At 49.8% G+C, this 27,986-nt stretch overlaps 1 protein-coding gene and 1 long non-coding RNA gene across 2 annotated transcripts in view; both read left to right on the forward strand.

Moving 5' to 3' along the window:
* Nucleotides 1-27,193, forward strand: part of ARFRP1 (ARF related protein 1) — a 31,455-nt gene extending 4,262 nt beyond the window's left edge. The window contains exons 4-8 of the mRNA XM_082226538.1: nucleotides 386-468; nucleotides 1,724-1,805; nucleotides 3,539-3,609; nucleotides 23,874-23,974; nucleotides 26,192-27,193. Of these exons, the coding sequence (XP_082082664.1) occupies nucleotides 386-468; nucleotides 1,724-1,805; nucleotides 3,539-3,609; nucleotides 23,874-23,974; nucleotides 26,192-26,279 (425 nt within the window). The 3' untranslated portion in view covers nucleotides 26,280-27,193. The remainder of the gene's footprint in view (nucleotides 1-385; nucleotides 469-1,723; nucleotides 1,806-3,538; nucleotides 3,610-23,873; nucleotides 23,975-26,191) is intronic.
* Nucleotides 19,997-23,865, forward strand: LOC309534414. Its single transcript, XR_014220697.1, has 3 exons — nucleotides 19,997-21,614; nucleotides 21,672-22,144; nucleotides 22,585-23,865. It is a non-coding gene; the product is annotated as an uncharacterized lncRNA (long non-coding RNA).
* Nucleotides 27,194-27,986: the final 793 nt, after the last annotated feature.

Consider the following 27,986-nt stretch of genomic DNA (forward strand, 5'->3'; position numbering starts at 1 on the left):
CCATGATATATGCATTCTGAAGATAACAGTGCTTCTCTTAAGACTGCCAGGGGAAAAAGAATACAGCTGTCCATTCACAGAGTTTTCTCTCTAGCCTATACAATTTAATTAATGACTCATTGTGGGCACTGTCAACTCTCCCTCATTGCTTGCCTGCTTCAGGTTTCAAATGTTTTTCATTGGCTTTGGAGCAGTGGTTTTCAAAACCTCTCTTCCTAAGGAAATAAATCAAACTTCTATCTCCCATTGACGGGCCTCTGCATCTTGTGAAGGATTCTGGGTAGTTTTCCAGTGGTGGCTCTTGACAAACATCACCTCTGGGGGACTTTTGGATTTCTCTTTGTACAGAAAAAAGGCCCATGTTGGGTTATTGTCTGTCTTTTAGTTGGCACTATAGATGTGGGCAAAGCCAGGCTAATGTTCTGGGATCTTGGAGGACAAGAGGAGCTTCAATCTCTCTGGGATAAGGTAGGGATGACAGCTGTGTGTTCAGAAATGACTTGCCATCTTAATAATGGTCCCTTTGAAATTTGTAGCAAGAGAGCTCCCCAGTTAATTGTGCTTTCCAATCAGTGTGGGCAGCACACAAGGAGTTGGATCCAGACGGAGTTCATTGAACTTGATCCTCACCGAAACCCAATAGGGCAAGTTAATCATGACTTGACTTTTGATTTAATGGGGAATGAAGATCCACAAAGTCCGGATTCAACCCAAAGTGTATTGGGACCATCAGACAAGACTTACGCAAGGATATAGACTATGCAAATGAAATGTCTTCTCTGTGCAATCCCACTCATTTCTTTATAATAGTGTGGGTTTCTGGGAGTTGAGGACTCTTTCATCCTAGTATTTATGTGAGCTTCAACAGTACAGCTTTGCCAGTGTTGCCTAGTGCTTAGGGTGTTGGACGAGCACTGGGGAAGCCTGGGTTCATATCTTCACTTAGCCATGGGCTAGTCACGACCTGTCAGCCTAACCTACCTGACAGAGTTACTTGTGAGGATATCCCACACTGAGTTCAGGAAGGGAAAAGGCTGGATATAAATGAAGTCACTGTGTAACTGTAGCACGGAATCAGAGCCTAGTTCAGTTAAGAGCTTTGCAAGAACAATAAATAGCTTTTATCCAGGCTATCAAGTATTGAAAATGTAGTGTTGCTTTTTTTCTAATAAAAGTAAAGTTTTACTGTCCCCATGGTTTTGTTTTAATGACCCAGGACAGCTTTATGTTTTTGTTCAATAGCCTTGTTGATGTCCATTGGTATGTATGTATGCACTTATTTATATTTTTGTTTAACAAACTGTATAGATAGACTGTTTAATCCTGGGAATTTAACATCTGCTTGTTATGTGCAGTTAGTTTTCTTTCTGTGAGCCATTTATAGCTACATACTTTGTTGCACTCTTTTGCATAGCTGTCAACGTTTCCCTTTTTTTAAAAGGGAAATTCCCTTATTCCAAATAGGATTCCTCGCAAGAAAAGGGAAAAGTTGACAGCTATGCTTTTGGCATATGTCTCTGGGGAGTTGGTGCGCACCTTTGGCTTCTGCTTGTAGCTCAGAGCATTCTGAAAGGACTGTGTGCTTGCTAATTTGCAGGGAGTTAATTGTGCAGGCAACTGTCAAGCAGTTGGGCAGGATTAGGGTTTAGTTTCTTCTGTCCCTGCAGTCCCATGAAATAGGTGAGGAGAACAACTTGGTTTAGCTCCTATGTTATGTTTTCAGTATTATGCAGAGTCCCACGGCGTCATCTACATTATCGACTCCACCGATGAAGAAAGGCTTTCGGAATCAAAACGAGCTTTCGGTGAGCATGCGGGGAGTTTTCCTGGAATTCGTCTGTGTAGGGTGGGAGGGGCTTAAAACTGCTTGAAACAAGCAGAGTGTATTCCTGTGACTTTGCCAACCGCAAAGCAAAAGTCGAAGCCCCCAATTAAGTCCAGAGATGTCCTAGCAAAGATATGCGTTCTCCCTCTCCTTGCAGCAGAGCGTCATTTTAAAGGTCAGTGCAGCTAGCTGGTTACATGGTTGGCCTTTTCAACATAGCTTTCCAAATAATACGCTATCATTTATTTATTTAAGAAATCTGTATATATTGCCATTCATCAAAAGGTCACTGGCTCTTTACAATACACATAATAAATTACAAATAAACACAGACTGTAATATTTGTACAATACGAAAACCTAAAGCAGTAATATAAATAAAATTCAGAGGGTGGAATTCAGCTAGCAAGCTCCGCCACCCCACACAAGGACTTCTGTGTTGCAACAGGGCTTTCTCCCTCGCACATGCTTCCCAAAATTGGCTCTTGGGGTGGGAAAACACCTAGAGCAGTACGTGGGGGAAGGAGAGGGCAGATTGTTCCGTGAGGCAAGCAGAAATACTTGTGCTGATGGACCAGTCTGCTTGGCGCTACGTGGACTTCTTCCCAGCAGCAGTCAACCCAACAATAAATTCCACAACTTACCCCCTGTGAAAAAAAGACAGTCTAATAACTTCAGTTATTATCTACTTATTCCTGATGAGTTATTATCTATCTAGTTGTTATCTAGTTATTATCTACTCATTTCTGATAAAACGGAATACTTGTTTAACAGCTGTTTTATGAAAAATAGCAGGGAGGGGGGGAGAATCTGCAGCAGGATAAAGAGCCGAAACAGCGTGCAAATTCCCAGTTGCTAGTTTTCCTGGAACCCCTCGTTTAACTTTTTTACTCCAGATGTTCCCCTCGGCTGTGCATAGGCTACAGTTTAGTTGCGGACAATTGGATCAAAAGTGTGATATGAATGTGTAGGGGAACATCTAGGTTCCCTCACTGGAGGCCAATAATAGCAAGGCAATGAATCAATAAGCATTTGTTTGCACGTGCAAGGTGGGCAACCCCAAAGCAGAAGTCACTGCGAAGTGTTCAAATGTAATACTAGTGTAGATATAGCAGTGTAAAATAATCAAACCCACTCTTTAAGAACACAGTCTTAAAGCATCGTTTCAGGGACACTAACCAATTAGCAGCTTGTACCTTTTTATATGCACATTTACGTCCTTTTGTTGCTACCCTATATTACACAACCAGCCATTTTCATTGAAGCTTCTAAAGCATGATTTGTTGCATTCTCCTATCTTCTGATGTCTGCAAATGTTTTCTTATCTGTAACATAGCTTGATCGCTCCCTTTCAACCCTGTCAAATATGGCCTTGTTTTCTTTCCACCTAGCAGTTTCTCTTCAGTTTAACTAAACAATTTAACTATTTCAGTCCCTACAAATGTCGTATTGCCATTTGCAAGACGTCCTCAGTGCAAAAGTGTTTTCATTCTGACATACACGGGATCTCTGTTAATGGCCTGTTCCAGAGAGGAACTTGTAGTCATTTTATTCCTCCCTGGTCTTCTTTTACTCCCATACTTCGCTGAGCTAAGTCAAGGTTTGGCTTAACTTGCCATCCAAATGTATGTTTGTGGTTAAGCTCAGCTCCTTGACTACAAGCTGTGGCCATGGATATAACCCAGTTCTCTTCTCCCTTTCATCTTCCTCACAGAGAAGATGATAACTAGTGAAGTCCTGGAAGGTGTTCCATTGTTGGTTCTGGCGAACAAGCAAGACGTGGAGGTGAGATCATCATTTGTTTCAAAATCATTCCCAGTTAGTGGTGTTTTAAAAATTTTAATTAGTATTTCAGGACTACTTTTCTATTGCCCTCTTAAGTAGCTAGCAAAGTTGAGCACAGCTAAAATATAAAAGCAACAATAAGGGGGAAGAGAATGGCATAAGAACTTAGCAGCAACAAATCTATAAAATGGAACAGAAACTAAGTCCTGCTTTCCACAAGGATACATATGTCTTTTCACTGATACATAATCGGTAATCTCAGCCTGTCCCCCTCTGGCTGCTTCTGTGACTTTCTAGTTACCAGACATAGTTGCTGTGAGCTACACATTTCAGTAGCCTCCAGGAAATGTGACCTGAATATTTTCTGTCCTTCCCTGTGCATTTTGTATAAACTGGCTGTCGGATGTTTGTAGTGGTCTTATGTTAGGTGACCTCAAACCAGGACAGGTGGTCTCAGGTGCAAAAAGCAACAACAATGTATTTTCTTGGAGGGGAGCTATCCTGGTCCGTCTTGCTCTTCCCATTGGCTCCAGAAAGTAGGGCCAAATACAGCTTTTTCTATCTCCTTCCATGGGAAGGCGTTGGTGTGCTGGGATTGTATGTGTTTGCCTGACAAGTGTGTTTTTGGTGACATAGGTATCAGTTTAAAAGGTAAAGGGACCCCTGACCGTTAGGTCCAGTCGTGACCGACTCTGGGGTTGTGGCGCTCATCTCGCTTTATTGACCGAGGGAGCTGGCGTACAGCTTCCGGGTCATGTGGCCAGCATGACTAAGCCGCTTCTGGCAAACCAGAGCAGTGCACGGAAACACCGTTTACCTTCCCGCCGGAGTGGTACCTATTTATCTACTTGCACCTTGACGTGCTTTTGAACTGCTAGGTTGGCAGGAGCAGGGACTTAGCAACGGGAGCTCACCCTGTCACGGGGATTCGAACCGTCGACCTTCTGATCGGCAAGTCCTAGGCTCTGTGGTTTAACCCACAGTGCCACCCGCGTCCCCCAGGTATCAGTTTACTGCCCCATAACACAGGAAGCCTTCTATTGGTGAGCATAAAAGCAGATGCATTCAGAGCAAAGTCTCTGGGAGGGAGAAACTGCTGCCCTCCAGTGTTTCTGGATCTGCACTCTAATCCCTGACCCTGAAGCTCAAATCTATCCCAAAGCTGATCTTTCTTCAGTTTTGGCTGAAGTGAACGAATATGCAAGAAAAGAAGCCAAATATGCAAGATCCTCAAAGCCAAAGTGAGAGCATTTGGGTCAAAATTAAGGGAGAGAAGAATAACAGAGACCTCATTGTGGGAGTTTACTATAGATCCCCAAGCCAAACGGAGGACATAGATGATGCCTTCCTGGAACAGATGGCCAAGCATGCAAAAGGAAGGGAGATAGTAGTAATGGGGGACTTCAATTACCCGGATATTTGTTGGACGTCAAACTCAGCCAAGAGCAATCAAACAGATTCCTCACTGGCCTTGCAGACAACTTCATTGTCCAGAAAGTGGGAGAAGGAACAAGAGGAACAGCCATTTTAGATCTGGTCCTAACCAATGTTGATGACCTGGTTAGTGGGGTAGAAGTGGAAGGATCATTAGGCGCGAGTGATCATGCTCTTCTGAAGTTTACTATACAGCGGAAAGGAGCAGCCAAGCATACTAGGACTCAATTTCTTGACTTTAAGAAAGCTGACTTCATAAAACTTAGGGAAGTGCTGGGTGAGATCCCATGGACAACAATACTAAAAGGAAAGGGAGTTCATGATGGCTGGGAGTTTGTTAAGAGGGAGATAGTAAAAGCACAATGTCAGGCAATACCAATGAGACGGAAACATGGAAGGTGCCTAAAGAAGCCATGGTGGCTATCTAAAGAACTTTTAACTGAATTAAGATTAAAAAAGGATGTGTACAAAAAATGGAAAAGGGGGGGAACCACCAAAGAGGAATTCAAACAAATAGCCAGCACGTGTAGACACAAAGTCAGAAAAGCTAAAGCACAGAATGAACTCAGGCTTGCTAGAGAGGTTAAAAGCAACAAAAAAGGCTTTTATGGGTATGTTCGTAGCAAAAGGAAGAACAAAGAAACAGTGGGGTCACTCAGAGGAGAAGATGGTGAAATGCAAACAGGGGACACAGAAAGGGCTGAACTCCTCAATGCCTTCTTTGCCTCAGTCTTCTCCGATAAAGAAAACAATGCCCAACCTGAAGAATTTGGAGCAAATGATTCAGCAAAGGAAAGACAGCCCAGAATAACTAAGGAGATAGTACAAGAATATTTGGCTAGTTTAGATGTATTCAAGTCTCCAGGGCCAGATGAACTGCATCCAAGAGTATTAAAAGAACTGGCAGATGTGATCTCAGAACCACTGGCAGTCATCTTTGAGAATTCCTGGAGAACAGGCGAAGTCCCGGCAGACTGGAGGAGGGCAAATGTTGTCCCTATTTTCAAAAAGGGGAAAAGAGAGGACCCAAATAATTACCGCCCAGTCAGTCTGACATCAATACCAGGGAAGATTCTGGAGCAGATCATTAAGCAAACAGTCTGTGAGCACCTAGAAAGGAATGCTGTGATCACCAATAGTCAGCATGGATTTCTGAAAAATAAGTCGTGTCAGACTAACCTGATCTCGTTTTTTGACAGAATTACAAGCCTGGTAGATGAAGGGAACGCAGTGGATGTAGCCTACCTTGATTTCAGCAAGGCATTTGACAAGGTGCCCCATGATATTCTTGTAAAGAAGCTGGTAAAATGCGGTCTTGACTCTGCTACCACTCAGTGGATTTGTAACTGGCTGACTGACCGAACCCAATGGGTGCTCATCAATGGTTCCTCTTCATCCTGGAGAAGAGTGACTAGTGGGGTGCCACAGGGTTCTGTCTTGGGCCCGGTCTTATTCAACATCTTTATCAACGACTTGGATGATGGACTCAAGGGCATCCTGATCAAATTTGCAGATGACACCAAACTGGGAGGGGTGGCTAACACCCCAGAGGACAGGATCACACTTCAAAACGACCTTGACAGATTAGAGAACTGGGCAAAAACAAACAAGATGAATTTTAACAGGGAGAAATGTAAAGTATTGCACTTGGGGGGAAAAAATGAGAGGCACAAATACAAGATGGGGGACACCTGGCTTGAGAGCAGTACATGTGAAAAGGATCTAGGAGTCTTAGTTGACCACAAACTTGACATGAGCCAACAGTGTGACGCGGCAGCTAAAAAGCCAATGCAATTCTGGGCTGCATCAATAGGAGTATAGCATCTAGATCAAGGGAAGTAATAGTGCCACTGTATTCTGCTCTGGTCAGACCACACCTGGAGTACTGTGTCCAGTTCTGGGCACCACAATTCAAGAAGGACACTGACAAACTGGAACGTGTCCAGAGGAGGGCAACCAAAATGGTCAAAGGCCTGGAAACGATGCCTTATGAGGAACGGCTAAGGGAGCTGGGCATGTTTAGCCTGGAGAAGAGGAGGTTAAGGGGTGATATGATAGCCATGTTCAAATATATAAAAGGATGTCACATAGAGGAGGGAGAAAGGTTGTTTTCTGCTGCTTCGGAGAAGCGGACACGGAGCAATGGATCCAAACTACAAGAAAGAAGATTCCACCTAAACATTAGGAAGAACTTCCTGACAGTAAGAGCTGTTTGACAGTGGAATTTGCTGCCAAGGAGTGTGGTGAAGTCTCCTACTTTGGAGGTCTTTAAGCAGAGGCTTGACAACCATATGTCAGGAGTGCTCTGATGGTGTTTCCTGCTTAGCAGGGGGTTGGACTCGATGGCCCTTGTGGTCTCTTCCAACTCTATGGTTCTATGATTCTATGATTCATGCTAGGGGCAAGATATGTCATACTCTTTGATGCCCTGGCTGTGGTATCCAGTGTACTAGGAATTCTGATGTAGCCTGTCTTCCCTCCCCATGGCTGTGCTGGTTGGGGCTGATGGAAGTTGTAGTTCACAATATCTGGAAGGCATGGGTTGGGGGAAGACTGGCACTGTAGCTTTCATTAATCCCAACAGCTCCAGTGTCCCCATGCTGTCCTCTAGGGGGAGCCAGTCACTCATTGAAAACGGGATAGACCCTACAGTACTGTTAAGTTCTGCACCTTGAATGCGCACACATAATTTGTGCCGGCAGATGCGCACACTAATCCAGCCAAGACTCTCACTTCATGCATTTGATGGTTTGCAGTTCACAAGAGCTTATGCCAAATAAACACGTCACCCAATTTAATGTGGCAACTAAAGGTCTTCAGAGTTCCGCTGCAGAAACCTTTATGCATACAGAAGTAAAATGTGCACATCGAAATCTCCGGGATGAAATGCATCTATCATCGAAACAAGGAACAGCAGTCTCCTTATTCACCATAGCTCAAATATTCTCAGCAGCTTGGGCAAACAGAGCAAACCTTTTTTGGAATTTCCTCTCAGAGGGGTGGTGGTGGTGATTACTGACATACATACAAAGGAAACGCTACGTTTCTGGCACCATTTTTTTCCTGGCATTCCGCTTTCCAAATGCCTTTTGTCTAAAGGTTGAAGCTTGACTCAGTGGCAGTACTAGGTGGGTGCTGCCCAAAGAAGGTGCTTTGTGCAGTCTGGAATGTGGAAGCGAAAATTAAACGAAGAACTGGGTCATGCTTATTGTCAGAGCTGCTACCAGGTCCCAGCTCACATAGGACCACGCCACACAGCGTCCACTTTAAAAGAGTCTTTATTGAGTTACAGGTTTCATTTCCGAACTGCAGCGTGCAGCTCTACACCTTCTGCTCTAGGTCGGCGAAGACCCATCTGAGTCCCCGCCTCTTGCACACCAGCTTAATACCCTAGCCTTGCTCCACCTCCTTCGCCTCTCCCTACGTCTCTGGGTCCTTCTGCCCCCCTGGGACTCCTCCCTTCTACTCTCCTCTGACGCTGACCCCCCTGATCCTTCCGCTTCCTTTCGGCGGGCTTTGGGACCTGGCTCACTCTCCGGGCTGCTTACTGCTCCAGCTTCCGCTGCATTTGAACTTGGCGCGCGCGCCCAACTCTCTACTTTCCTCTTGACCGTTGCCTCGCTCTCTGAGGAGGGCGTGACCACCCCTGACTCGTGCCCTCCCTCCTGCTGACGGCCTCCGGAATCCGATGCCTGGCTGCCTTCCTCCCTGCTGCTCTCAGTCTTGAGCGTGGGTCCCGACTTCCAGCTGCTGCTCTCTGAATCTCCTCTGTTCCCTTCCTCCTGGGGTGTCCCCCCGGATCCCCCCCTTGCTCTGCTCACTGGGGCTCCCTTTTGGGAGTCCTCTGACTCACTGCTTAGGCTTGGAGATCTCGGTTCGTCATCATCACTCATTCTCCCTTCGGCTTCCTCCCCCTCGCTCTCTGTTTCCACCCTTCTCTGCGTCTCTGCTTCTGAACCCCTGACATCCATCCCCCCCTCGAAGCCCCCCCTTCCCCCCTCCCCGCTGTCAGGTGTGGGTGCTGGGCGCTCCATCATCATGGGAGGGAATGCTGGATACAGGTCGCTCCCCGTGGGTGGCCGCCAACTGAAGACCTCCGAGTCTTCCCCCTCGCGGTCGTCGACGTTGACTTGTTGCTCTTCCATCTCTGTACCGCCGTGCTCGAACCCGAGGTCCTCCCCGAACACGTCCATGTCAGTCTCTGCGTCGGTCGCTCGACCTGGCATCTCCAGCCACTTCCTGCGCCATTGCTCCTCTGGTCGATCGTCCCACCAATACGAGTTGCCTGATGCCGAACCTGCCGGTGAACCTTCTGGGGAACGGGTGCTCCGTGCGGGTTCCCCTTCTGAGTCGAATCCATGGAACGTGCTGGAAGAAAGTGTGGGTGTGAACAACCAGTCGTCGAAGAAGCTCGCTGGCATGGGTTTGTGTGGGAAGAGGGCATGAAACTCGTCCTTGAGCAGGGGTTCCTCCAAAGCGTAGTCTGGTACCCAGCTATTGGCGCTGGCCCGGGTGCCCTCTCTGGCTAAGAGGTATTCGACTCCCTCTTCCCCCCATCTGGAGTCCAAAATCTCCGTGACCTCGTTGATGTGGTCCTGGTGCTTCACCTCCCGCGTCTCCGTCCGTTCCCGGAGCGGACTTGGCGCCGTCCCTGGCTCCTGGAACCTGTGAGGTGCCTTGTAGGGAGTGAGCACCGACCTGTGGAACACCGGATGCATTCTGGAACCCTCCGGCAGCGCCAGTCGGAAGGCTACCGGGTTGATCTGCGCTTCGACTTGGTACGGACCGATCTGCTTGTGCCCCAACTTCTTCTTGGCAAGTGACCTGGTCGGCACTGCGTGGGCTGCCAACCAGACCCAGTCTCCCACTTGGATCACTTCGCCAACCCGCCTGTGCTTGTCAGCTTGCACCTTGTAGGCGTGCTTAGCTAGCTCCAGCTGCCGTCTGAGTTGATCGTGGACCGCCTGCAGCTCTGACGCGAACGCGTCCGCCGTCTGTGGTTCTCCTTCCCCCACTCTCTCCAGTCCCGGGAAGGTTCTGGGATTCCTCCCATTGTTGGCAAAGAACGGCGTCACTCCTGTGGACACGTGCTTCGTGTTGTTGTAAGCGAACTCGGCTAGCGGCAGGTAATCCACCCACGTCGCAGGCTGTTGATTGGCATAGCATCTCAGGTACTGCTGCATGATGGCATTGACCCTCTCTGCTTGCCCGTTGGTCTGCGGGTGTCTTGCTGATGCCAGATTGACCTTGACATTTAGAAAACCCATCAGCTTCTGCCAGAAAGACGAGATGAACTGGCGTCCGCGGTCGGACAGGATAGACCGTGGCAGGCCATGCACTTTGAACACGTGATCTATGAACAGTTTGGCGGTTTGTTCCGCCGTGGCCACCTTCGCACACGGAATGAAATGTGCCATCTTGGTGAACAAGTCCACCACCACTAGCACAGCTGTCTTGCCTCTCGAGCTGGGTAAATCCGTCACAAAGTCCAGGGCCACCCTCTCCCACGGTTCAAACGGTGTTTGCAGCGGTTCTAACAGTCCCGCCGGTGGTCTGTGTACCGGCTTGGCCCTCTGGCAGGTGTCGCACCTCGCGACGTAGTCCGCGACCTCTCCTCTCAGCCTGGGCCACCAGAAGTCTCTCGCGACTAATTCCATCGTTTTCTCTGTGCCAAAGTGACCGGCCGTGGGTGCGTCGTGCAACTGTTGCAGTACCTTGGCGCGAAGGTCGTCTCCTGGTACATAGACAGCCCCTTTGCGTAGGAGCAAGCCGTCCCGCACCTGGAACTCGTCCGTGGTAGCCGTGCCTCTGAGCAGTTCCGCCATCTTGTCTTGCGCGAATGAGTCGTCCCGCAATGCACGTCGCACCGCATCCAGGTCTACTGTAGCTGAGGCACACGCCCACGCCGTCGGTGCGAAGATGTGCATGGCCGCCGCTGGCGTCACCTCTTCTAGGTATTGCGGTTTTCGGGACAGTGCATCCGCCATGATGTTGGTGTCGCCTGGGACGTACTCTATTCGGAAATTGAAGTCAGCAAAGAACTCCGCCCAACGTATCTGCCTCTGGTTCAGGAACTGAGCCGTGCGCCAGTGCTCCAGATTCTTGTGGTCCGTGCAGACCTGCACCGTGTGCTTGGCGCCGATTAGGAAGTGCCTCCACGCCTTGAAAGCTGCATGAATGGCCAGCAACTCCCTGTCCCAGATGGTGTAGTTCTGCTCCGACTTGCTGAGCTTTCTGGAGTAGAACGCTCCCGGCCGCCACACCCCCTGCGGGTCTCGCTGCAGCAGGACAGCTCCCACGGCTCTGTCTGACGCGTCTGTCTCTACCCTCAACGGTTTACTGGGGTCGATATGCAGCAGTTGCTTCTCCGATGCGAAGAGATGCTTGAGCGCTTGAAAGGACTGTTCCGCCTGCTCCGTCCAGATGAATTTCTTTTTTTTGGAGCTGAGCGTGTCCGTAATTGCTGCCGTCTGCATCGCGAACCCCTTGATAAACTTGCGATAGAAGTTGGCGAAGCCGACAAACCGCTGGACCTCCTTCCGGTTGCGCGGGCTCTTCCAAGCCAATACCGCACGAACCTTGGTGCTGTCCATGGCTATCCCCTTGTCCGACAACTTGTATCCCAGGAAATCCACCTCCGTCGTGTCGAACTGGCACTTCTCCAGCTTGGCGTACAGTCTATGTTGTTGCAACCTGCTGAGCACCTCCCTCACGTCTCGGTCGTGAGCTTGCTGCGAGTCAGAGAAAATCAGGATGTCATCCAGGAAGCAGACGCATGTCTTGTAGAGGAGTCCCTCCAACACGTGATGCATAAAAGCTTGAAAACAGTGAGAGCCATTTTGTAATCCAAAGGGCATAACTCTGTATTCGTAGGTGCCCAGCGGTGTGAACATGGCCGTCTTCCACTCATCGCCCTCCCGCATGCGGATGAGATTGTACGCCCCTCGCAGGTCCAACTTGGTGAACACGCGTCCCTTGCGCACCGTCGCGAGGAGGTCGTCAATCCTGGGCATGGGGTAATCAGACGGTTTGGTCATCTGGTTCAAAAGGCGGTAGTCCACAACTAGTCTTTTTTGGGGCGTGTCTTTCTTTTTCACGAAGAAAACGGGACTGCCCCCCACTGCCTTGGACTCTCTGATGAAGCCACGCTCCAGATTATGCTCGATGAACTGTTTGAGTTCCTGCATTTCATCTTCAGACATGGAGTATAGCCGCCCCTTCGGCAGCGTCGCCCCCGGTAGGAGGTCAATCTTGCAGTCATATGGCCGGTGAGGGGGTAGCTTGTCCGCCTCCTTCTCGCAGAAGACCTCCAAAAAGCTCGCGTATTTGTGGGGGACCGCTTGCAACGTTCCCAACTGCAGTTGTGATTCCTCCTCCTCTCCCTCCCGTCGGGGCAGGATGCAGTGTTCTGCGCAATAAGAGGAGCCGAAGATCAGTTGTCTCTGGTACCAAGCCAGTGTCGGACTGTGCCTGTCCAGCCAACTCATGCCCAACACAATGGGCGTGTCCGACAGTTGGGTGACATTAAAACTGATGACTTCCCTGTGGTTGCCAAGGCGCATCACCATCGGTGGCGTCTGCTTCACCACCTGCCCCCCTAGCAACTCTCTGCCATCCACTGTGACGACTTGCAGGGGCAGAGTGGCAGGCAATAGCTGTATAGCGTGCTGCTCCACAAAGCTCTGCGCTATAAAGTCTGCGTTGCTTCCAGAATCCACAGAAAGCGGCACTTCGATAGTGACGCCGTCGGGTAGCTGGAGAGATGCTGTGAGCTGCACTACTGGTTTGGGTGGGAGGGGATCCGTGGGTTGCAAGATTGCTGGGGACTGCTTCACAGATGCGTCTGGCTGGGCCCCAGTGCCTCCGTCTCCAGCCAGACATCGTCGTTTCCCTGCTGTGGTTCTCCTTGCTGCGTTGCTGCAGTCACCATTGCTGAGGCTGCAGTGTGCTTGTGGAGCCTCCGGGGACACTCCTTCGCCAAATGGCCTGGATCCTCGCAGATGTAACACTTCCTGTTCCCTCTAGGAGGCTTCGCTTTCACTGCTGCCGGTGCTAGGGCTCTGGCTGCTGACTGAGCCCTTGCACCTCCAACCTCCATCGGTTCCCCTCCCCCTCCTGGCGGAGGTGTGGATTGCGCACGCGCTGCTTCCCTCGGAACGAAAGAGAAACTTCTCGCTGCTTCGCGCCCTCCACGTCCTTCATCTCTGCACCATGGACGTTCTTCCAGCCTCACCCCCACAGTCAGCGCCCTTTGGACCACCTCCTGCGTGCTTCGGGGCCTCTCCCCCCTTGCAATTTCATCCTTAACCGCAGAACTTAGACCCTCCCAGAAGAGGTCTCTGACAGGGGGCGAATCCCGATCCCATTCTAAAGCACTGACCAGCGCAAAAAATCGGGCGTGATACTGCCGGACGCTCGCCCTCCCTTGTTTTAGTCCATGAATCTCCCGTCTGGCAAGATCCACATCAATAGTAGACAAAAAACACGCATCCATCGCTTTGATAAAGGCATCTGCATTCTGAAGCGCCGGATCTTTATCCCTCCACAAATTGCGCAGCCAGGCTTTGGCATCCCCATGCAAATGGGACAATATGAACCCCACCTTCTCTTCCTCATCTCTAAAGTCTTTTGCCAGCAGTTGCAGTGCGCACATTACGTCTGCTCTAAAATTAGGGTACTGTTGCAAAGTCCCATCGAAGTGAGCCACAAGCCCTCCTGCTCTCCGTGCCAATCCCACGCCCTCCGGTCTGGGTCCCGGTTGCCCTTGCTTAACAAGCATTTCAAACCTGGCGTGTAGGTCTCTGTAGGCGGCTGTAGTCTCCTCCTCCCGTTTCTTGGAAGCCAATACCTCTGAGGACAACTGGGTCACTGCCTCTTGCAGCGCGGAGATCCTCTGTTCTTCCGTCATCTTGCTAACCTTTGTGAGCTCGCTTACAGACACCCCTCTTCCTCCCCTAGCGGCTTCTGCTCCCGCTGCGAGGTTTCAGGTTTCTGAAGCTTTGATGAGATGGGTCTTACTGTCAGAGCTGCTACCAGGTCCCAGCTCACATAGGACCACGCCACACAGCGTCCACTTTAAAAGAGTCTTTATTGAGTTACAGGTTTCATTTCCGAACTGCAGCGTGCAGCTCTACACCTTCTGCTCTAGGTCGGCGAAGACCCATCTGAGTCCCCGCCTCTTGCACACCAGCTTAATACCCTAGCCTTGCTCCACCTCCTTCGCCTCTCCCTACGTCTCTGGGTCCTTCTGCCCCCCTGGGACTCCTCCCTTCTACTCTCCTCTGACGCTGACCCCCCTGATCCTTCCGCTTCCTTTCGGCGGGCTTTGGGACCTGGCTCACTCTCCGGGCTGCTTACTGCTCCAGCTTCCGCTGCATTTGAACTTGGCGCGCGCGCCCAACTCTCTACTTTCCTCTTGACCGTTGCCTCGCTCTCTGAGGAGGGCGTGACCACCCCTGACTCGTGCCCTCCCTCCTGCTGACGGCCTCCGGAATCCGATGCCTGGCTGCCTTCCTCCCTGCTGCTCTCAGTCTTGAGCGTGGGTCCCGACTTCCAGCTGCTGCTCTCTGAATCTCCTCTGTTCCCTTCCTCCTGGGGTGTCCCCCCGGATCCCCCCCTTGCTCTGCTCACTGGGGCTCCCTTTTGGGAGTCCTCTGACTCACTGCTTAGGCTTGGAGATCTCGGTTCGTCATCATCACTCATTCTCCCTTCGGCTTCCTCCCCCTCGCTCTCTGTTTCCACCCTTCTCTGCGTCTCTGCTTCTGAACCCCTGACACTTATGAATTCCTTTGTGCTTGCGTCAGATGTTCCACTCCGGTTTACATTACGCACGCTTCTGTAAAGAATTGGCGAAAGTGTTGCAACGAGTGCCTGCGAGGGATGAATTCCGGCATCTGTGGAATGTGCCAGACTAGCGTGTGCCCTCACACCACAAACAGACTTGCACAGAGGACTTTAGAGTGATCTCTGTTTCCTGTGGGGTGCCAGCAAATTATTAAGCCTGGTAGGGGACCAAGGGTTGGCTTTAGCACATGGGTGCACGACTAAAGGAAATTCAACCGCATCCCTCCAAGCTTAAAAGTCTGCCGTTGCTGGGGCCTGCTCTATACCCGGAACAAAAATGAGATGGTGAAGTGGACAGGGTGCTATTTCTCCCCTGTGAAGAGTGCCTCGTCCCCTTGCAATGAGTGCTTCATCTGGAAAAAAAACCTTAACAAAGCAGGGAGAAAGAAGGCTTATTTTGGTTTTCACAAGAGGAACATTTGAAACCAAAAACTACCCATCACAATCTATTGAACTCGATTCTGGGCTGCGCAGGCAGACCCAGGCTTGATTACACCTGAAAACACTTGGGCAAAGTTTCTCTTACTTCGGGGAGGTTCAGTTTGGAAACTCTCCTTTTGTCTCTAGCCATTCTGTTTGCTGGAACTGTTTCAGTCGCCAACTGTCCTTTTGGGCTGCGGCAGCTGCCCTCTCATCTGATCATCTAATGTCCAAATGCAGCAGCAGTGCCTGGCTGCATCAGATCTTGTGCCAAAGTTTTATACGTGATTCCAGGATTCCAGTTGGCTGGTCAGATGCTTCATGAAGTTGAGAGCAGCGCTGTGTAGCTTTCCTTGGGTTGCATCCAGCAAAGCCGTCCCATTGGCATGAGGACTTCTGCCTGTGCAATGGGATTGTTTTCTACCTGTGCCACCCCCCACTCAAAAGGATCTGCTCCAGAGAGTTGGGGAATCTCTATGTCAGACTCTAACCTGTCTTTTCCAGGCTTTATTATCTGTACAAACTATTTTACAGTGCAGAGCGTCGCAAGTCCATGTCTGCTCAGTCGCTAGCAGAATCTGGGAGTGGGCGGTCCTTATACCTTCCCCAGCATAACAGTCTTTTGACCCCCATCCTTCTCCTCCCCTCTCTGCTCGCAAACCTACTGCACAAAGTGGGCGTTGGCAAAGGGGAACTTGCCTCCCCCTCCACTTTGCTCAGGCTTGGTGTTGAGGCTCTCCCTAGCATCTTCTGATCCCTGCATCCCTTCCCCACTGGCTTCCCTCCTCGCCAGAGGAAGAGCTGCTTCGCAAGATCTTCGGAGGCTCCCTGTAACACAGCTGCTCTTCCGCCTCTTGCCTCTGAGCTGATGGCAGTTCCCTGACACTCTAGAACAGACTGAGAAGTCCTTGAACTAATGTGACATCTTGGTTGGATGCAGTCCCTTTAAAAAACAACAATGGTGCCCATTGCTAGCAAAGGCAAGAATTCTAGCTGCTTGCTCTCCTTCCCCAGGAGGCCTTTTCTCACTGCTTCTGCTGCAGGGATCTCCACACAGGAACACATTCGCCAGGGACCAAGGTTAGCAGCCCATGACTCCCACCTTGTTCGCTATAGGAACTAAGGTGGGATTTCTTCCCCAACCAGGCGACGTCCTGATGTTTTGGACTACAACTCTCACCAGCCCCAGTGAATTGTCCAAAAAACCAAGAGTATGCGAAGCTGAGGAAGACTGGGTGAAATAGTGTTTTGGTTTTTTTACATATTGATGTTGATGTTAACTGAAGAATGCTGCATCCTTAACAAAGCAACTTTTCTTAAACAAAAAAGAGCCAGTTGTATTTTTTAAAGAGACGTCTTCCTTTATTTCTGTTTTTTTTTCCTTTCGTGTTTTGGAAAGAAATTAAGAAAAATCTACTGTAGCCCTGACAGTGCTTTTCCAGGATGGGAGCCAAAAACAACAAAAGAACGAGGAATAAACAAACGAAATCATAAACTGTGTTCATTTAGAAGAAATTCTCAGTGAGCAATAAGTTGGTTTTATTAGGATCAAACAAAATAGTGCTGAGTAATAGTGAGCAACTTCCTCTGAATTCTTCTTCCTATTGGTGTTTTGCTGGGGGCGGGAGAAGAAAAAATAAAAAGATCGTCCCTGTTCTTGGATGATGTGGCACTTAATTTCCAACCGCTAGGTAGTGCTTTGATTGACTTCTTTTACAAACACAGCATCATCCAAAATTTATCTCTGGCTTTGCTTACCGTATTTTTCGCCCCATAAGACGCACCGGCCCATAAGACGCACCTAGATTTTAGGGGGGAAATAAAGGAAAAAAAATTTATTTCCCCCCCAGGTGCGCTGCGCTACACCAGGAGCTTGGGGCGTGCGGAGCTCAGCGCGCCCCAAGCTTCTGCGTGCCGGCAAGGTCTCCGCTAGCGTGGGAGAGCCGGGCGCCTCTCCCAGGGCTAGCGGACCCCTGCGCTAATCCAGAAGCTTGGGGCAAGCTGAGGTCAGCGCGCCCCAAGCTTCTGCATGCCGGCAAGCAGTCCGCTGCCGCCCCAAGCCTCCCGCACCCGGCAGGAGGTCCCGCCGGGTGCGCAAGGCTTGGGGCGGCAGCGGACTGCTTGCGCGCACCTAGAAGCTTGGGGCGTGCTGAGGTCAGCGCGCCCCAAGCTTCTGCATGCCGGCAAGCAGTCCGCTGCCGCCCCAAGCCTCCCGCACCCGGCAGGCAATGCAGAAGCTTGGGGCGCGCTGACCTCAGCACGCCCCAGGTTTCTAGGTGCGCGCAAGCAGTCCGCTGCCGCCCCAAGCCTTGCGCACCCGGCGGGACCTCCTGCCGGGTGCGGGAGGCTTGGGGCGGCAGCGGACTGCTTGCCGGCATGCAGAAGCTTGGGGCGCGCTGACCTCAGCACGCCCCAAGTTTCTAGGTGCGCGCAAGCAGTCCGCTGCCGCCCCAAGCCTCGCGCACCCGGTGGGACCTCCTGCCGGGTGCGCGAGGCTTGCAGACACTCGCACGAAGCAGGGGGAGCCCTCCAGAGGGCTCCCCGTGCTTCGGGCGACAGGCTGCCGCCCCAAGCCTCGCGCACCCGGTGGGACCTCCTGCCGGGCACGCGAGGCTTGCAGGCATTCGCCCCATAAGACGCACCCCGATTTCCCCTTCATTTTTGGAGGGGAAAAAGTGCGTCTTATGGGGCGAAAAATACGGTATACAAAAGCTGCAATGTTATTTTTTACTTCTGTTTCTGGCCTCAGGAGGAGAACCCATGTGCTTCACTTAAGGCTGGAGACAGATCTGGCTAACAACTGAGGTTTATATTATTATTTTAATGGGGGGGTGTTATCCTACCCTTCACTAAAAGAAAGCAGGACAGGTCCCAGCAAACATATTAATAAAATTAGTCCAACACATCCAGATCAGAGTCAGATTAAAGCATAGCCATGCATTTCTCTATCTTTCACAAACTTAACTTTTGAAAGCAAACTGATCTTCAGAAGCTTCAGCAGGAAGCTTCAGCAATAGCTTATTCTAGCACCAACATGGGGTTCCGTATTCAGCATTATCCATATATCACTAGGCCATAAGGACCTCCCTGGCAGATCTCAACTTGTGAGCAGGACAGCATCCTCCCTTCAGATAATTCGGTCCCAAGTCTTTAGGGCCATATAGAGAAAACATTGAACTGGGCTCAGTAATGAGTTGGCAAACAGTGCAGATCTTTGAAGGGTGGTCTTCAGAAATTGGTGTCAGCCATTCATTCATTCATCTCAGGATCCTTGGTGTCGCCTCGTATCAACAGCATTTAGAGACTATTTCGATTAGAGTGCATGTTCTCTCTATCTTGAGACCTAGTATTAATGCAAGCTATTAACGTTAATTAATTAATGCAAGTATTAATGACTTCAACATCCAGCATATAACACAGTTGCCTAATGTTATTCATCACAATTTCCACATTTCACAATAATGATTAATTAGCTCAGGCATCAAAACTGCTGAATGCGTCAAATTAAAAATACTTGACCGGTATTTGACTTTTCAGTTGAGCAGATTGTTTTTTACTGGTCAGATGCCCAATTTCTCATTCCCTCGTGACTCCCAGGCCAGTCCATCCCTATCCATTTATAGCTGACAACCTTCGACTTGCCATTATTTGGGAGTTTGCTGAGGCTCCACCTCTCTTGTCTTGCAAAGGAGGTTGGGGGGTGCCAGGGCCACTGAAAGCCATAGCTTAGTGGTGCAACATCTGTGTTGCATCATCATCATCACCATCCTGCCTTTTCCCCAACAAGATTCAAGGCAACTTACAGCTAAGATAGACATAGCTAAAAACTTATGAAAAGGCAATAATTAAAAAACAATTAAACATAAGTCCAATTACTTACCTGGCAGGGGAGATACCATGATCACAAACATAAGTCCAATTAAAATATAGACATTTTTTGTTATTATTACATAGAAAAAATCACATACAAAATGTCCCCGGTTCAAATCCGTGGCATAACCTGGCAGGGCTGAGAGAGGCTCTCTAAATCCCTTTTCAGTGTAGACATGCTGGGGCTAGATGAGCCCATAGTCTGCCTCTGCAAAAGGCAGCTCCCTCTGTTCCTAGGGCCCCAGACCCCCTGCTCCGTCTCAGTGTCTTTTGATGTCAGGAGCTGGAGTGAGGCGTGGGTCAGCAATAAAACAATAAAAGCGCCCGATGTCAGTGAAGTTAAATCTTTATTCCAGGAAACAAAAGAGCGCAGGCCTGGTGAGCACAACAACCCTTCCCAGTAGGTCTTCCCCGAATGAGGCAGTTGTGAGGACTGAAGGTCTGTGTCTTCCCACTGCTCCCTAAGACTCCCCCCATCCCAGGTCCTTCCCTAGCAATCTCAGCTCTTTCTCATCTAGTCCCTCATTGCTCTGCTCTCTTCATTCCTCTACTTGTTCTAGGAGACTGGGGGGAGAGGAGCTGGTCGCAGCAGGAGGGGGAGATTCCCTGGATTCTTCAGCATCCTATCTCATCTCTATCTCCTGGCCTTCCTCCTCACCTGCCTCTGGGTCTAGACCAGGGGTCAGCAAACTTTTTCCGCAGGGGGCCGGTCCACTGTCCCTCAGAACTTGTGGGGGGACGGACTATATTTTTTGGGGGGGAATGAATGAATTCCCATGCCCCACAAATAACCCAGAGATGCATTTTAAATAAATAAATAAAAGGACACATTCTACTCATGTAAAAACATGCTGATTCCTGGACTGTCCGTGGGCCGGATTTAAAAGGCGATTGGGCCGGATCCGGCCCCCAGCCCTTAGTTTGCCTGCCCATGGTCTAGAGCAGCCTTTCTCAACCTGTGGTTCCCAGATGTTGTTGAACTACAACTCCCATCACCCCTAGCTAGCAAAGCCAGAGCTCAGGGATGATGGGAGTTGCAGTCCAACAACATCTGGGGACCCACAGGTTGAGAATCGCTGGTCTAGAGACTACCCTCTGGCACAGCCGCCTCCTGTTCCATAAACCCTAGTACCTTTTTAGCTTCCAACACTTCCTCCTCCCAGTCTGCTCCCTCTTCTGCCTTTGACCCCTCAATGTCGTCCCACCACCACCAACCCCCTGGCTCTGAGCCTTCTTCCCTTGAGGGTTCCCCAGCTGCTGCCTCCCACCAGTCCCCTTCGTCCAGCCGGTCCATAACAATTGACCAGCCTACTCCTCTGCAACTGTTGCTTTGGGGAGTGCCAGGACCTCCTCTGAAGACAATTCCTCCAGGCAGTTAAGGATGCTGTAAATGATGTGCTAATCTCCTTTGGAAGGTTCCGCCTGCTATCTTGGTTCAAAATGGTGTCTCATCGGAGCAAAACATAGACCCAGACCTGCTCCTCGATCTCAGGGTCCGTATCGTGCAAAGTTTGCTGACAATATATGAAGAGTTGTCTGAATGTATACAGAACAGGCGGACAAACAACTTTCCGAGCTTAAGAGATTTAGTGCTGTTGAGTCCAGAAACTCGCAGGCCCACAGCTGTGTTAATGGATCTGCCTGGGAAAGGTTTCCTAAGGATTGTGCAATATCTAATATGCAGCATGCTGGTTCTTTTACAGGGACACCTTTGTGCTCTTGTGTACTTATTGTTATAACGCCATGCTGCTCCGTTAGCTAAGTGGGGCCGGTTCCCATCCCTTTGTCCTTACATGACCTGCAGGCTTTTGCAGGAAGGATTGTTTTAGACTTGAGTTCCAAGCATTCTGTGTCAACCCCCCCCCCCAGCACACAAACACTACAAAGATGATATCTGCAAGACCACACACAGACTTAAGAGACGGACGCAGGAGCCTATCCGGTCTCCTTTGGCATTCAGAGTTCTGGTTCCGACTTTTTAAAAAAGCCAAGCTGTTTAGTATCCATATACCTATACTTTGCCGGCATGAACCTGTTCACGTGGAGGTCGTGCCCTGTATTCTGCAGTTATTGAGTGCACTGCTGGTTGAGTACTCTGCCAGGGAGGTGCCCCCCAGACTTCGGAAGATCTGTCTGACTCCACCATCTCCGTACCTTTTTAATGGAAAACAACATTGTTCCATAAAATCTGGCCATGGCTGTGGCCTTGGAAGGCTTTAAAAAGGAATTGGATAGATTCGTGGTGAAAGAGAAGTACATCAGTGGCTGCTACTCGTGCTGGCAGTGTTATGTAGTGGTTAGAGTGCGGGACTAGGACCTGGGAGACTAGGATTCAAATCCCCCCTCAACCATGAAGCTCACTGAGGGATCAGCCAATGTATTTCACCCTGAGCTACCTCGCAGGGTTGCGGTGAGGATAAAATGGGAGAGGGAGAGAAGTATGCAGGTAGGGCAAAAATGCTGTTAATTAACTAATTCTGTGGATCCAGAGGCAGCCTGAGTAAAGCTGTACTGTAGCCCATAGCAGTTTATGCCACAATAAATGGATTGGCTCCTAGCTGATCTTGGCGCATTACATTGTTTTGTTAATTATAGCATTTAGTTCAACATTTACTACTAGCTCTGGGCACATGACATTTGCCTTTCCCCTTTGCAGCGAGGGCTGTTTGTGCTGCACTGAAGAAGGGGTCTCGTTTACCTCTGGAGCCAGACCCAAACCCCACTCTGGGCCCTCTCCACCCAAGCTGCCTCACCGAGTTGCAGCGAGATGGCTTAGGCTAGAACGAGAGTGTGTATATAAGGGAATGGCAAAAGTGCTTTGCATTTTCCACGAGCAATCAAATTCTCAGGGAAGTATCTCACCAAAACTCGCCTGCTGGATTTTTGTCTTGGTTCCTGAGCCTCTTCCAAACATTGCTTTCTTCCACGAATGCATGACGCCTACTATCTTCGTTATGTTTATTACGTCGTCCTAATTGAATACTGTAATAGTAATAGGGGTTGCTCGTGCGTAAGTTGCCGCCACTCCTGGCTAAGTTGGCTTGTTAAACCTTTCCTGTCTGGACAGCCCTTCACTTCGTGGCTGCCTCAGTCGCTAGCAGGATCCGTCAGTGGGCGTTTCTTGAACCTTTTCCAGCATAAAAGCTGTTTGACGCCAAGTCTCCTCCTACTCTCCCTGCGCGGAAGTCTTCTGCACAGGGAGGGCGTGGGTAGCGGAGGACCCGTGCTCTCCCCGCTGGTCTCCGGCGAGGAGTCCTGGAGCCCCCTCACCGATTCCCCCATCTGCCCCCCTTTATCCCTGGTGTTACGCTGATTTCCTTCCCCCGCTGATGAGCTGCCTTTCTCCCTGCTGGACCCTTCTCCAGCATCACTCGGGAGCCTTGCCTCCGCCTCTGGCTCCGATGTCAGTTCCCTGACAAATACCCAGGGGACTTAGCCATCTCTGTCCTAAGGCAGTTTGCTGGAGGTCCTTCGGTACAAATCCCTCTCAGTAATTATTGCTTCATGGACCTCTTCCTGCTATTTTGGAACTCTGGAATTTTCCCCAATGATGACATTGCACTTAAACACAAATGACTTAACCTACATGGCCAAGCAGTAACGCAACTTTGCGCAGATGTGGACGATTCCTCCTCTTTATAATCCCAGCAATCTGAAAACAACTGAGGAAGTTTCTTTTAAAACATCTCACTCGTATTTCCTTATCTATTGCTCAACCCTGGTACTATATGTTTGATTTACCACTTATTCGTAAATCCCTGTTTGTCTCTCAGCAGCTGCGGTTTAAGTGTGGGCTGGAACAATTCAGACACATTTTTAAAAAGTGAACAAAAGAAAGCATGGTGCTTTTAATTACTAGTTTTTATCCCTTACCTGTTTTGAGTCTTACGTGCTCCATTTATCCGCGTGTTTTATCTTGTGCTGGTGTGTGACCGAAATATAGTTTGACACTGTTACCTGTAATATCTCTGGCAACTTAACTACAGCCATCAAGAGCCTGCCCAAATAAAACACTGTGAGAATTGCTGCAAGGATGGCAAAAGTAACGTCTGTGCAGCATTTTGAAAACTTAACTTGGCGTTTGCACATATAGCTTAAAATCATCAGTTTCATTTGGATACTTGTTTGAACATATGGACTGTGTCCGTTAAACTATACTTTGAACTCAGGGTCGATGGAACATTTTTATTGTTAAAGTCAGCTGACATTGTTTCGTTTTCCCCGTCTTATTTGCCTAAATAAAAGGTGCATTAAAAATAAAAAGTTGGCGCACACATTTGCGATGTGCACTGACAGGGTTCTGGGCTATTAGGAAACATGAAAAAGCAGAGTTCCCGGTTGCATGGCGCTGTGACGCCACATGTGCATTTGTTTACAGATGTCCTTGTTTCTGCAGAGAATAGCCTTAATGACTAAAAGGGGCTTAGCATTACATTGCTTCCTAAATATGAGCAGACTCACGCTTTGGCTAGGCTTCTGAGTAAAATAGAGTTGCACAATTCTCTCTGCGGCTTGTGTCTGGCAGTGAGTCTGGCCTAGATGATTTTCAGGTCCTTAGAGTTTGGCTCAGCGCATAAGCTGATCCAATATATCTTGCCCTGGCTTCCAAGTCCCGGGAGACTCGCTGTAGGTGAGCAAAGGAGGTGCTTTGTAAAAGGACAAACCTCTGACAGTTACTCCCTCGTTTACTCTTGCAGAGCTGCCTGTCCATTCCTGACATCAAAACGGCTTTCAGCGACTGCATCAACAAAATCGGGAAGAGAGACTGCCTGACCCAAGCCTGCTCTGCTCTGACAGGGTAAGTGGAGAAGGGCAGCCCATCAGTGCTCTGGTGCAAAGCAGCAACAAAAGAGGGTGCATGTCCCGGGTGGATGCCGTCATAGGCTGGAGAAGTACGAAGACAGAATCCTTCCACTCTATCATGGTATAGAGAGGAAATACCAGCCCTGGCCTGTGGTTGCACCGTGTACCCTTGAGGTCGAGGGGGAGGCCTGCTGCCAGATTGCCTTCTGACCGCACCAAAAGAGGTGGCTTACATGGGAGGCTGCCTCCTTGAGGCTGATGAGGCATAGCGGCTGACACTGCATCCGATCTCAGCCACAAAATTCGCTAGCTGGCCCTTAAGATCGCCGAGCGGCCTGTGTGAGCTGGCAAGGAGTGGCAGTGCTGAGCTACAACAATAGTTGGGAGGCAAACCCTGGCAAAGAACAAAGGAGTGATTAAACCAGGCTTATGAACAAGCTGGCAAAAGGGGAAGCCAGCGCTGACGCACCATCGGGGTGCCTTTGGCAAAGGGACAAAGGGTTCTGTCAGATGCCTGGTGGTGGTTGCTCGTGAGCAGGGCTCCGACCTGTCTCCGACAGGTTTTATTGGTGCAAACTATTTACAGTACAGTACAGGTATGTGGGTGGCACTGTGAGTTAAACCACAGAGCCTAGGACTTGCTGATCAGAAGGTCGGCGGTTTGAATCCCTGTGAGCTCCCGTTGCTCGGTCCCTGTTCCTGCCAACCTAGCAGTTCGAAAGCACATCAAAGTGCAAGTAGATAAATAGGTACCACTCTAGCGGGAAGGTAAACAGCGTTTCCGTGCACTGCTCTGCTTCACCAGAAGCAGCTTAGTCATGCTGGCCACATGACCCGGAAGCTGTCTGCGGACAAACGCCGGCTCCATCGGCCTATAGAGCGAGATGAGCACCGCAACCCCAGAGTCGGTCACGACTGGACCTAATGGTCAGGAGTCCCTTTACCTTTATTTACAGTACAGAACCACAAAGTTCATGTCTGCCTTAGTCACCTGCAGAATACGGGAGTGGCCCCTTCCAGTCCCCCACCCCCAGCATAAGAACTTAGACACCCCAAATCTCCACCTCCCCTCCTTCCGTTTCACCCCTCTGCGCAGGCTGGGTGGCGGAAACGGCTTGTGTGCCTCCTGGCCAGCTGGGCTAGGAGAGGCGCTTGGGCTCTCAGCAGCATCTTTGAGCCCTCTCCTTGCTTGGCTGGCCCCTTCCCTCTTCTCTCCACTGGAGGTGTGGCTTTCCTCACCGCTGGACGATGAGCTGCTCCTCGGAAGCGTCGGAGGCTCTCTGTATCCCCCGGCCTCCCTTCCCTGTTCCGATGGCAGTCCCCTGACAGGTTCCATCTCCTTGGCCACCAGCCTCCTGTGTTTCTGTCCTAGTTGCGGAATATGAAACCTCCCTTCCTCCAGGGCTCAAAATGGAAACCTAGAGGGCTGGCAGGGAAGGAAGAGGGAAACCTGGGCTTCCCTCACCTATTCCTGCCCTCACCTGCACTGACTTCCTGGCCACCTGTGGCTACCCAGAAAGGTGACCTTGAATAAAAATGACCCAGCCTGTGTTATGCAACCTTTTAAGTTGCATGACCTGGAGCATGTTATCCCATTATTATTATTATTATTATTATTATTATTATTATTATTATTGCATGTTTGTTCTCAAAATGCACCCTTCTGCAGCAGAGATGTAGACAGCAGGAGATGGGAAAGGGAAGGGGCTATGGGGAGACCCTAGACCCATGATTCCCAAATTGGGAGGTACCTGGGGGGGCGTGTTCCTCTAGGGGAGTGCTGGAAGTGTAAATGACAACCAGACTTTGAAAAGCTGGTATCAAGTTTACCAGTTTTTTTTAAATGAATATAACTAAATAATTTTAATTAGATTTTGAATAAATGTGCAACGAGTTGTTACTGTACTGAATTTTAAACTGTTGCCATCTTCCTTAGTGGGTCATGCAAACTGCTGTTCTGAATAATGCTTTTTAATGGCATTCTGTGGAAGCCGCCCAGAGCGGCTGGGGAAACCCAGCCAGATGGGTGGGGTACAAATAATCAATTATTATTATATAATGGGGGGGGGGATGAGTTTATGGAACCAAGGGGGTGGTAGCGTCAAAAGGTTTGGCCTCACTGCCCTAGAGGGTGATGGGAAGGATTTCTGAAGACAGAAGCAACACTGCAAAGATGGGGATGATAAAGGGTCTTTTTTGTGTGTGTCCTCAGGAAAGGGGTGAACGAAGGGATCGAATGGATGGTGAAGTGCGTGGTGAGGAATATCCATCGCCCCCCCAGGCAGAAGGACATCACGTAAAGGACCACTGAGGAACTGAGCACTGGACACCTCTGTCCCGCACAGACTCACGGCTCTTTCTCTATCTTTCTCCCTCCCCACCCTCTCTCTCCCAACCCCAACCCCCCAAGAGATCTGGCCTGGGCTCAAGGCATGAATGTCCTCTTTTGGTCTCTCACAAGAGAAGTCAGACTGAAGTCTTTACCCTGTGCTCTCTCCTGAGCTCTTAAGGGGTATGACCGTTATCAGCTGTGCTTGTGCACCTGCGCACTGTAAGAGTGAAAGGCCTTGAGCTCCTTCTGTGTCGCTTTTAACCTGTGGAATTGACTGAAGGTCCTTGCGATGGCTAATCGGATGGAAATTGGTGTTTGGATTTGATTGGGGGGGGGGAGGGCAGGGACTAATATCCCTATTTCCTGTTGGACATTGCCTTCCAAAATCCAGAATTGCATTGACGGGAGACCCAAGGGTGTTTGTAAGGCAAAGTGGGGATTGGTGTGGGAGATGACGGTTCCTTTGTAACAAAGAGAACATGTCACAAATCCCACGGTGGGACTGAGGCATCGCTGGGGCTAACGGGGAGTTGTGGTCCACAATATCTGAAGGGCACCAGCTTGGCTGAAACTGCTGTATAGGGTCAAAATTGATTTTTTTTGGGGGGGTCTTATATTTCCAGTTTGTTTTGCTGATTGATCTGCAGCATTGCAGAGACCAAAAGCCAAAGCCTGCCCTGTGATGTTGTGCTCCCACAGTGGTCTTTGCTAGAGGGAAGCTGCCTTCGGAAGACATTTTCTCTCTTGTCTCAGTCAAATGAAGAAAATTGTGGTTCTTCCGTATCTGGCTGGCACTAAGATGCTCTGTGCATTTCCCCGGGAGTCCAGGGAGACCATACAGGGATTGTTGTTTCAATAAAAGTTTCATATTCCTCTGTACAACTTTGCAGAATTCATGGCTACGTCTCTCTGGCAGGGCTGCTCAAAATATCCCTTCTTATGAATGAAAGTTGCTCGCCCCAGTCTTTGCAGCTTCTGACTCCTGCTTTGCCTAGATTATTCATTCATTTGTGATGCAAATGGCCTCTGAAACGCCCTCTCTCTAGGGCAGCTTTTGCCAAGCTGGCTCGGCCTGATGGAAGCTTTAGTGCAGGGGTCAGCAACCTAAGGCCCATGGGCCACAGGGGTCGTTTAACCAGCCCATAAGCTGTCCCTGGACCGAGTTGCTCGCTTGGCGAGTCCCCGCACAATGTGCTAAACCAGCACAGCGCGGGGACTCACTTTCGTGGCGTTGGAAATCGCGTCTGCGCAGACACAGATGTCGGAAATCGCATCTGTGCAGACGCAGACGCAGACACCGGCAATCACAGGCCCATGGAGGGATCTCCGCTGGAGTGGACCGGCCCGGCCCAGGCAAGGTAAACCTTGCCAAACCCTGCTTAGTGTGAAGCATCTGGATGGTGCTAGCTTGGCATAGGCTGACCCAGAGGCATGACTGATGCCAGCGTTGTCATTATTTTGGTGTCAGGTGGAATCTGTCCATTTATCCGGGCTTTTGGAGTGGGCAGGGAAGATTAGAAGAAGAAGAAGAAGAAGAAGAAGAAGAAGAAGAAGAGTTTGGATTTGATATCCCGCCTTTCACTCCCTTTTAAGGAGTCTCAAAGCGGCTAACATTCTCCTTTCCCTTCCTCCCCCACAACAAACACCCTGTGAGGTGAGTGGGGCTGAGAGACTT

Source organism: Podarcis vaucheri, assembly GCF_965113315.1.
Source record: "Podarcis vaucheri genome assembly, chromosome: 6".
Classification (NCBI taxonomy): domain Eukaryota; kingdom Metazoa; phylum Chordata; class Lepidosauria; order Squamata; family Lacertidae; genus Podarcis; species Podarcis vaucheri.